Source organism: Lingula anatina, chromosome 6 (genome assembly GCF_051362555.1).
Source record: "Lingula anatina isolate TDL-2025a chromosome 6, LinAna3.0, whole genome shotgun sequence".
Classification (NCBI taxonomy): Eukaryota; Metazoa; Brachiopoda; class Lingulata; order Lingulida; family Lingulidae; genus Lingula; species Lingula anatina.
This window is the reverse complement of record NC_141772.1, coordinates 16,215,211-16,226,787: the sequence shown is the minus strand read 5'-3', so window position 1 is coordinate 16,226,787 and position 11,577 is coordinate 16,215,211. Positions and strand designations below refer to the sequence as shown.

General features: G+C 38.5%; 1 protein-coding gene and 1 long non-coding RNA gene across 3 annotated transcripts in view; one reads left to right on the top strand and one right to left on the bottom strand.

Annotated features, from left to right (window-relative positions):
• LOC147761246 (uncharacterized) overlaps window positions 1–11,577 on the bottom strand; it is a 381,866-nt gene that overhangs the window by 193,909 nt on the left and 176,380 nt on the right. The gene's annotated exons all lie outside the window — the stretch shown is intronic.
• LOC106158569 (uncharacterized) lies at window positions 351–10,318 on the top strand. 2 transcript variants are annotated; one of them, XM_087015833.1, is made up of 9 exons: window positions 351–582; window positions 2,388–2,619; window positions 3,054–3,270; window positions 3,924–4,222; window positions 4,449–4,595; window positions 6,420–6,748; window positions 6,962–8,170; window positions 8,320–8,599; window positions 9,871–10,318. In XM_087015833.1, exons 2-9 carry the CDS (start codon window positions 2,437–2,439, stop codon window positions 10,288–10,290), a joined length of 3,084 nt encoding a protein of 1,027 aa, XP_086871959.1. In that variant the 5' UTR covers window positions 351–582; window positions 2,388–2,436; the 3' UTR covers window positions 10,291–10,318. The 2 variants fall into 2 exon arrangements, with proteins under 2 accessions (XP_086871959.1, XP_086871960.1); XM_087015834.1 differs by having other exon boundaries at window positions 351–586; window positions 2,398–2,619.

Below are 11,577 nucleotides of genomic sequence, written 5' to 3'. Positions count from 1 at the left end.
ACGCCGTACAAAGAAACTGGCAGTTCACCTGTAAATTACTTGGCCATTTAACATCGTTATGCTGTTAACAATGCAAAGACCAAATTGGGATGTGGTCTGGGTCACTTAAGAAGTGTACTATACTGTGATCTGGCCTGTGACACATATAATCGAAGAAAAATGTCTTCCCGCCCTTCTAAAAACAGTGTCATTTTGATGCATGCGGCGTATACACTCACCTGCCTGTTGGTCGACAAAGACAAAAGCAGTATGGATCCTGTTTTTTAAGACGCTAATAGAAGGTATCGCCTATACTACAGCTAAACTTAGTAATGTTCTCCCCACCTGAGATCCTTCTTTCTCCACAACGACAACGCCCAGACTATACAAAATAGGTATATTTATCAATTTTTCAAGCACACCTGGATGTGCCGTTGCAAAAACATCTTTGACCTACATTATTGTTATACAAATGATGGCAGCTGATCTGGGGGTCGATTTAATGGAAGTCGCACATTCTTGGAAGAGAGTCGCTTCGCCGAAAAGAATTACATCGTGGAGTTCCTTTACCCTCCGTTTTAATCCACGTTATGTCCAGCAAAGGTAAGTTTTATGCCTGATCCTGTTACATTAACTGACGTACAAATTAACCAGTGACCCTATTTGCACGTGGATAACGCAGTCTGACAATACAATGGACATAAGCAGGTTTTTCGGTTAAAGTCACGTCATGTAATTCATATTGTGTTTTTTAATACATATTAAAATGACGGGATTCTATCAAGTGGTCATAATGATATAAAGTGCATGAAAAATGCCTACAAAACGTATTTTAGACACCGTTACAATACATAGATCGATCTAGCAAGATCCACCCAGATCCAACAGGTTTCTCGCTAAATTGCATTCAGCTTCAGTCATTTAGATGTCTAGCACGCCTACTGAAGTTGTTTAACGATAGTTGTTTACCCCCTAATAGCTTCAGTAGGTGTGTCAGATATCAGAGCCGCTTAAGCGGAATGCAATTAAACGAGAAACCCTTCGGAGATGGGTCGATCTTGCTATGTCGATCTTGGTTAAGAAACGGGGTCTTACTTTTATTGCTCTATACTCAGATATTGCTGTTCTGGATTCAATCTCTTTTTTTTCGCCGACCTCAGTTTCTGGGGGCGAATCATTGCTTTTTCTTTGAACAAATGATGTTGCCCAACAGATTGCGTGGTAATCTAGATGTACATTACACTTATACCACGTGATCGTAATGCATTGACACATGCCTTTTGAAGTTTTGCAGCAGAATGGCGAATAATGTTCACGTCGAAATTGAATCATTGTTTAAGCCCCCAGCCTATTTGCTCCCTTCTGTAAAGTGAGGGTCTCAACAAAACGCATAACAACAACAAAACCACCAGGGGGTGTTAGTGAACTAGTAGGCTATATCTTCACCCTCAGCAGAACTAGAATAGTCCTATCTGCGATTTAAGTCAGTCACATGTATGCTAAGATTCACAAATACAAGTGTATATGCTTGTTGGGTCCCAGATATATGATATGACGCCATATAACTCCTCTTTTCAATGCACAACGCTTGTCGTATAATCGATTGACCTCGACTGCATTGCCATAGTGATAACCAAGGTGACAAAGAGACAGACTCGGCTGTTACCTTGATGGGTCAATGGATCTGAATACAACACAGAGCCTCTTTAGAAATTAATGCCTTAACGCCCCTATTTGACGATTTTGATATCTTGTTTCCAGCGTGCCCGTTCAACTTCCCATGCCCTAGTTAAATTGACACATAAATTACTATAGGAGGACTTGAATCATCCCCCACAACAAAGTCTTATGGTCAGGTGTTATTCTTAAATTTTGTTAAGGCTTTCAAAAGGATTGATCACAATATCTAAATGAAAAAAATTAGAAATTCAAGTGATACCAGACTTTCAAAGACGATGGATTTATTCCTTTCTTTGCGAGTAAAATGCAGTAGCTTTAATTCTGATTGGTTGGAGGAGTGCTTCAGGGTACTAAATTAGGCCTAACTCTTTTCCTTGCAATGATCAATGACCTGAAAAACTTGTTGTCCAGATGTTGATGATACTTCCATTTACGAAATTTGCAAATTCGGCGAAACACCACATATATTGCTTTATGATTTAAAGTTTATTGTCGATTTTCTTTTAAACATACTTTGTACAACTTCAACCGTAGGTTTCCAATTTTACCTAATAAACTATTATTATTATTATTATGATTATTATTAGTATTATTATAATCACCATAATCACCAGCATTTTTGTATTACTCTCAAGGCCAGAAATCCTTTAATCTAATTTTGACACAGATAATAGTGCATTTTCTCTCTTTTAAAAACACCGACCCATTCACATCTTTATCATTTTTAGGTTATAACAGAAAACACAAAATACTTGGAAATAAGAGGCGGTAGCAGCAATGGCAAATATAACTGACATAACTCTAGACACCATCGAGTCTTTGAACGACTCCGTGGAGGCCTTTGATATTTGCGATCGTTATGAGATATACACTGACGACATTGAAGATCTACAGGATCTAAAAGAAAGGCTTCGCTTACATTTCGAGGCAGAACACTCTCAAGTTCCCAGATTGGAAAAGGTATAGTCTATGTCTTTCTTTTTATTCAAATATACCCACGTTTACTTTTGTTTGCTTTTGTTTTGTAAACATAGAGGCCATTCAGAATAGAAAAACCTGAGGGTCTTCTGATCCACGGATCAAGTATGGCGGACTCTTTATGAAAGAAGACCCGACTAATCCGCTAATGGTCTCTGCGTCTCCACATGCGCCGTCCTTGCAGAGGTCCAGCAATTAAACCTTGGGCTAGGGAATTAAATCGTTTAATGGCGCGTGTGGAGGCGGGGAGCCTATCTGCGGATTTGTCTGGTCTTCTTTCATGCAGGGTCTTCCATATTTGATACGTGGAGCAGTTGATCCTCGTTTTCCTTATACCAGTTGGGAATATTGAATATGTTGTTGGACACCAGGGTGCAAAAGTTACTGTGTATGTTTATTTAAATATATAATTTTAGGCTGCTGATGTTTTCGCTGAACTACGAGAGAATGATACGCAAAGAAGAAATGCACTTCAGTCGATCTTTAAAACCATTAAGGAGTCCCTACAATTACTTGACTTGAGCATCTTAAAGAGACTGGAAGCTGAGAATGTTGTATCTGAGAGCGCAGACATAAACGTGCGTAAAAGGATCACCATGCTCGAAACTGGTAACTGCCCAATACTTGTAGCAGGTAGGAGTTATTAATCAAACAACTCATTGTTTATAATCAAATTATTGGGCACTTAATACTCTTCCTCTGCTAATATGTCATTAAAATTATATATACTATTGAGTTCAGAATAAATTAGATGTTAACAAAAGTAACAGTTGCTTTATCACTTAACTGGTAGCGATATTTTTTTCATTTATGAATGGATTGTATTACATGAACACAATACATGTTTGCTAACTGTGTTATCGTTAGCCAGTCGTTGAGCTACCCATTGGAGCATGGGGTGTTATCCCCAGACATGTCAGCTCTAATACCTTATAATTATTGCTGTTAACAAGTGAGTAACGGACGGATAACAACCGGGAGCGTTTTTCTGAGCTCAACTGTATTATGACATGTGCAGTTGTAAAAGGGAACACAATCACAATATCCGATGATTACACACGCATGCATAGGCATATTTGATAATAAATACATGTATTTTATCTATATGATGTTTCTAGATTGGGTCATTAATTTTTAATTTTTTTAAAATTAATCTTTCCTGTTCACATTATTTTATCGGTTCATTCGTTTATGTAATAAACATTGCTTTTTACATTTGATTGTTTGTTTATCACTTTGACCTTATTATATATATTTTCACATATACACGGCTTTTCACAATCTAGGCGAAACTTCTTCGGGGAAGAGCACGCTTTTGAACCTTCTCCTTGGCAAGAAGATCCTACCGGAAGCCCATCTAAGCTGTACAGCTGCGATAACAAGAATAAAGTATGGAGAAGAACCTAGAGTATTCAAAGTGACACACTATGCTGACGGCAGCAGAAAGTCGTCAGAAGTCCCCATAAAGAAGCCTGATGATTTGTGCTCGGCTTTGGAGCCTGTTCTATTCCCTAAGGGTGCAGCGAGGGAGGATGAACTGGAAAAGTGCACTGTTGATGTTTATTTGCCGTTTGAACTGTTAAAGGTAATGACGTATTTCATAAAGACAGGGCATATGGAAAATGATGTATAGATTGTGTTTTTTTAGAGATCTACTTCTCTGTCCGTGCAAAATTGTGACATGAAACTAAATTGGGAACTGGTATATACATGTAATTTCACAGAAAATTGCTAAACTTTCTGTCAAAGGTATGATGCCTTCACATTAAGTATCCACAAAATACATAAACAAAATGGTGTTATACCCTTAGAGTGGTGTGTATATCATCGACAGCCCTGGTATTGGTGAGAGTGGTGTCATGGATGACGTGGTTCTTGACTTCATTGCCAACAATGACGTCTTTGCCTTCATTTACGTCATTATGACTGATAAGTCAGGCGGAGTACAAGAAGATAGGGTAAGTAAACTGCACTGATATTGTATTCAAAGCTTTTCTAAATTCTCCAATAATATTGCTGGCAATATACTTGCTCAGTTTTCCCCAGACAAAATTGCATTAAAAGCATTTGAGTGTGTATTGCTTAAAAATATTCAAATCAACATACTTAAAGTTGCGAAGAGCCCTTGCGGGGTGAACATGAACTTCCTTTAAGTGACCACCAGTCACCATACAAATATATTAGCCCTCTTACTCCTTTGCTAAAATAATGGAATATTTCGAAAACAAGAGATGATTTAATTTCAAAGTGTACCGTAATAATTGTCAGAAATATGAAAATAGCTTAACTATCGTCACAATGGTATAAGTGTGATAATCACCTTCCTAATACAAAAGTGCTGATTAGATTTGATAACCTTATGGTTATGTGACATATCTTATCAGAATGATATGATGGGTCACGTGCATTTTTGAGTTGGAGTTGGAGTCGCATGTCAGTTTTGTCTAGTGCTGTTATAGGTTGTCAATTCTGCTACTACTACTATATCCTTTCACGCAGTCAGGCGTCTAGGGCACCGACAAAGATCCCCCACTGCGCTCTGTCACGAGCTAGGTGTTGAATGATTCCCCGGGTTTCCCTCAGTTGTTTCAGCCTCCGCGTGGTCTTAGGTCTGCCTCTTTTTCTGTGTCCCTCTGGTGTCTAGTACATGGTTACTTTTGTGGTGAAACTTGGCCAAACCATTTCCATCTCCTTTTCCTGATGACTTTACTAACGCTTCTCCGGTTGTTTTGTTTTAACAGATCTTCATTGGATATAGTCCTTGATTTGTTTAAGGCTTGAGGTGTGAAAAGTAGATACTGTAGCTTCCTGAGATAAATCGTAATATCATCCAGCTGTAGGTCAAAGAAATATGTGTGATCAGTCATCGGCAGTGGTTTCCCACCTAAGACTACAACCTGGAAGGATCGTATGCTCTACCAGATGGGTAGTCAAAGAACAGTTGTCAGATTTTTCTCAGAGGACTCAGACAAAATTTTCTTCACCTAACAGAAGAACCCACATTACAATGGACCCATCAACTTCATTGCCTTCACGTGCGTTACTAGGTGCACGTTTGGTTTTCTGATAAAATGTAGTTGTTTTTTCATAGTACTGATATAAGACTCCTTGTTCCATGTCAATTTTGGGATACTAGTAGGTTTGCTCAATACTTTTTGGGTTAGAACTTGCCAACGGTAGTAGTCATAATGAAGGTCGAACCATCATCAAACCAAGCCAATTTGGTCTTTTTTCTATTTCAACAAGCTTCATCGGGATCAAAGAACGCAACAATTCTTCAATGGCCTACCGGGCAAATAGACAAGCCTGCCTTTTCTCCTTGTTCGAATCCCATAGAGCATTTTTGAGATGCTCTAGGCTGTGCAATAAGAAGGAAAGAGGACTGGCCGACTAAACGAGAGGAGCTGAGCCAGGCCTGATCAGTCTTTTGGTCAAAGTGTATATAAAATACTCATTAACAAGCCTTATACCACTATCCCAGCTCACGTGTTCACTAGAAGTTTTTCTGATTTCATTTTTACTGTTTAAAATCCTAAACGGCCACCAACAGTCAGGAATAATATTTTCGCTAAATTGACTTAAACATTTTAATAATTTAAAAATAATATTTGTTTTCAAAAATTACTTTCAGCTCACTTCCAACACGTTCCATTTAATCTAATATGTGTGATAGCCTTTTCTTTCTCGTTTGAAGATGAGAGAATAAATGAAATGATTTGAAGTGTGCAAAGACCATATGATAGCATCTTTATCTTATTATTTATCTGATGTTCTTTCCGTAGATCCAAAAATTGCTCCGGCAACTTCAAGATATGAAGGATACTGCTGGAGAGCCAATATTTGACCCTGGCTGTGCTATTTTTGTCTGCAACCGCTGGGATCTGGTGCCAGAGGACGCAAGGGAAAAGGCTTTAGAGAACGTACATTTGGCAGTAAGTGAGGGCTGGAACCGGCCCATGGATTCATCAAAGCAGATATTTACCCTTTCTGCTAAAATGGCGTGGCAGCACAGTCAGGCTGGGTACATGACTCACGACTACAGGCGGCTGGTCAGAGGCATCAAGGGCCTGATTCCAGTGAGTTTGCAAAGAAGGACGGAGCATGTGCACCGGTGTGTTTCAGTTTATTTATTTCTTTATTAAAGTAAACTCATTCCGTGTTCCTGAGTAATAATACGACACCCAATTTAACATTATGTTAATAAACAATATCTATTTGTAATGTGCGTTTACATTTTTATATAGCGCGCTGATTTTGAGCCAGTTCCTGAGGCTGTTTAAAATATTTTTCATAATAGAGGTTATTTATACTATGTTTATTTTAGATGGGGCAAACATATGGTAGAGCGCACTATAGATTGTGCTCAGCAGTATCTTCATTCTGCCAATTTGACAAGGGATGAACTTGAGGCTCAGCACAACTCCCAGAAGAAACGGCTGGACAGACTTGAGAAAAAGTCGGAAGAAATTTTGAAAAAACTAGACGAACATCTTTATAAAGAATGTGAAACCATTACTGATTCTTTATCTAAATATCTTAGCAGCGATCCTGTCTGTGCTCAAGTTACCTCTTGGACCAATGCCGAAGCTCCTTATGGGTTTAGTTGGAACTATTTAGAAGGAAGAATAGAAGATGCCATCTGTAAAAGAATCATTGATGCCATCAGGTCTTGGGAAACGGACGAAAAACATTTTGAAACTCTGAAGAAAGACTTGTTCAAAAAATTCACTAGAGAATTCCAGTTAATTGAATCTGAGCTGCGCATGATTGAAAACATGCTGGAACGGTCCTCGGAAACAGATTCCAGTGAAAGTAGAGATTTGGCAGCCTATATGGAATTACAAGACCTAATGGACAATGAGGTGAACAAAATGTCAATTGTAGACTTTAACCTAGGTGAAAAAATTGCACTCGGCTTATTTTCACCTATCATTTTACCCATTGGTGCGTTGGGTATGCTTCTTGCGTCACCGGCATTTCTTTTTGTTGACGTAAAAAAACATGTGAGGAAGAGGAAAGAGAAACAAATCTTAAAACAATATGACCAGAAGAAATGTGAATTTCTTCGAGATAGGTCATCCGAGGCTTTGAAAATAATGGCTAAGCGTGATGTTACAAAGGCCTACGTCGATGCTCAACTCCAAGAAGCCAGGGATCATCTACAGATGATGCGCGAGTCCATTCCACAGCTTATATCATCAACAAGAAAGTACATGCAGTCCATTAAAGAAGATCAACGGTCTAAAGAGCAGCTCATCGACACCTATGACCCTGTCGTCAAGAAGTTTACCAGAGTTAACCGTGCGCTGGAAGATTTTGCTATTACACATCTTTTATCGTACGATTATAACGAGACAGATGTGGAAGCAGACATCAGACTTGTTAAAGGACCAACGTCATATAAAGGAAACTGGACTGAAGTTTTCTCTGCCATCTTAAAATCTCCAAAGGGTCAATCCCTCAAAATATCTGTAAAACGATATAAAGGGGCTACATGTGAAAAGCAAGTACGTGAAGATATCATTGAAATGAGGTGTGTAGAAATAAGAAGTTAACTCTTGTTTGTCTTAAACATTCTCTATGTTTACTTCAGTTTAGTTTTTTCTTTCTTAATCGTAGAGATTTATGGCTGGCACCATACATTAAATAGGACATAACACAAGAACAAATTATTTTTTCCAGAAAAATGAAGCAACAAAAGAGGAGATTCATTCCCACCATATTGGGTACTTATTTGGACCCCACAACTGAACTGCCATCTCTTATCTTGATCCCGCGTTTGACCAGTTTGAGGGTCCTCAGCAGTGGCAAGGGTAGTCGAAAAGTCGTCCCGGGTCAGCTGGTCCAATGTTTACTCAAAGAACCGATAGATTGTCTAATCCAACTGGCGGCTGCCTTGGCCTACCTGCACAAGAACGGCTTCGTCTGTTTGGATTTGTCTATGGATACAGTAATGATCACCGTGAGTATTTATAAAAAAGAAATATCAAATTTTATCTTGAATTCTCCTTTCTCTTGTGATTTAGTTTGATTTTGTTGCTTTTTGACACAGAGCGCAAAGAGCATTACAAGAAACAAATAAACAGTCGCGAACTCACAACCTTGTACAAGATAAGGTGTACAGGTATCAGGACAACCCCCCCCCCTCCGGACAGTTCCCCCCTGACAATTCCTCCCTGGACAATCTCCCCCCCCCCCGGACTACCCCCCCCCCCCGAAGAATAAATAATTATATTCAAATATAAAGTAAAGAGTATGAAGCTCAAATCTATTCATCTATTGTATGGATATTTCTTAGTGTGATAATGCATCTCAAAGATAGAAGATATTTAATTCATTAAACAAATTATTTTCATGTAATACAAGTACAGGAAATTTCAGAAATAGAAGTAAAGAAAATTTTATTAAAAATCTTATCAAAGTATATCTCCAGGTAAAGTGGGGTAAACAAATGATCTCACACATCCAGGTAACATTTAGATGAATTTAGTGTTACTTTTAATTGCTAAAATATCCGTCCCCCTGATTAAGTAAGCCTTGCACCAGGGTGCATCTCTAGGGAGAGGTTGGGTAAACATATTCTCTCACTCATACAGGTATCCATTTGATTATATGTCACTTTTAATTGATTGACAACTATCCACCTACTCACTTCCCGCCGTACAAAAAGAAAAAGAATTAAAAAATGTTTACCTGTTGAACTGTTCATATGTTTACCCCACCTTTACCTGGTTATACTTTGATTAAATATTTAATAATACTTTCTCTACTTGTACTCAACTCGGGGGAGGGGGGTGTCCGGGGAGTATTGTCTGGGCGGGGGGATTATCGGGGGGGGGGATTGTCCTGGAATCTGGTGCACATGGTGGAATTGACCGTGTGTAATGTGTAATGATATTCCAAAAGAAAGATATAGTTGTATGGCGGGATGGAGAATCGCCTAGTAATATGTAAAGGAAATTACTAGAAATTTTACACATACCTGTTTACACACATACCTGTTCACTTAGGGGAGTTAGGTCGCAATAGTTCATGCACATTAACTTCACGGTAGCACTTGCTTAATCCTCTTTTTTTCTAACGTGACTGGCGTACTCATTCTCCGTATTTTACTCAACGTCAAGAGGAGGCGTGTTAGTCTGTTAATCTGATTGCATTCAGCGAGGGTCCCCGAGGAGTAAGTGAGCTGTTGCGACCAATTTCATTCTGAACGATCCCTTATATTTTTTATAGGCTGGGCGGGATAAAACCGTGAAGTTAGTGAACATCAGCAAACCTGTCACGATGCCACCCCCAGATCCCAACTCCCCCATAGGGTCTATGGTTTATCTCCCCTACAGCGTCCTCGATGGCACCAAACCTTACGATGCTGATGCCAACATCTACGCCCTTGGGCTCATGATGTGGGAGATATGGCATAATGAACATGTGCACAAAAGCCACAGAAATCTTGTAGTTGGAGACTTCATTGCCGGCATTAGGCAGGGCAACTTCCCCCCAGAGTTTGAAACTGGTAAAATGGACCCGACCTTGGAGGCATATTGGGAGAAGACCATGAGGGCTTGTCTCTCCGGGGAAATCGCCATAAAAGTCTGGAGGGATCAGATGCATGATATAAAGGATTTACTGAACCGAAAAGAAACTGCTGTGTGATGGTGTTAATTGTCATCAAACATGTTTACAAATGACTTTTCTGGAGAGGCAGAACAAGTTACCGCATTTGTATTAATGGGGCACGTATTAAATATAGAGTGTTTTGATCGTTAAATATGATATTCATTAAAGGGGGCGCTGCTATGTAGCTGTTGATTTAATTGCCTAGATTTTTCACATGGTAGCCACATATATTCATGCAAATATTATGCCATGTACTTGTCTAATGATGATTCATCTTTGAATTCGTGTTTTAATACAAATTAAAATCTATGTTTTTGTTTGTTAGTGTGTGTATGTGTTATAAACTAATTATTAAGATTTACATTTTCAGTGACAATTTTTTTTTAGTCTATTGACTTGTTCACTAGCGGATCAACCTATTATAACAATATAACTTTTGTATTTTCAGTGAATTTTCTTTGGAAACACATATATAATGTACTTTATCTAGAAAAGCCGTTAGGAACCCACTCTAGCTTGTGTACAGTGATGCCATTTGGTTGTATGCAGGGTGATAGATACGCAACTTTAAGACTTAGTGTTTTTGTATATGCTTAACATACATCCCAGGCCCGTAGCCAGGGGGGGTTCGGGGGGGTTCGCCTTTTGGTGGGTTAGGGTCCACTCTGGGTAAAATTTGATCTAGGATCATGAAGTTTTTATGGAAAAAGGTCCACTTTTTCAGAAAAAGAACCCCCCTTTTGAAATTGCTGGCTACGGGCCTGCATCCTACCCTTATATAAATCGCAATATTGAGCAGTGATGTAATGTTTTGTTGGTGTAGGACGCATGTTTTTTTTATTCTATTAACTCAAGAAAATATTCAAATTTTTTATTTTTAAAGAAGGAACCTAGCAATTCGAAACTATTGTCGTTTTTCAAAAACGATTCTGACACTTTTATCGCAATGAAAATCAATAACCATTGTTTTGTTGTTTTAATGAAAACAATTATTTTAACAGTCAATGACTTTGAGTCTTATTTCAATGAGCCAGAGAGTGTGGATAAAAGAATCAAAGTGAGCAACTAACGGGGAATAAAATATAACAGCATAAAGGTTAATCATTCTTTTATGATGCGATGGAGGAAAATATGCACATACAGATTGAGAACATAGGTCAATTATAACAATATTATCGCATTAGGCATTTGATTTAATTTGATTGAAAGCTCATAATTCGCTTTAAATAAAGAATTATTGAGAAAAAGAATAACAAAAGATATTGTGTAAGAGCGTAAAACATCTCACCATTACCAAATAAGTGAATGTAGACTGAAGAAAAG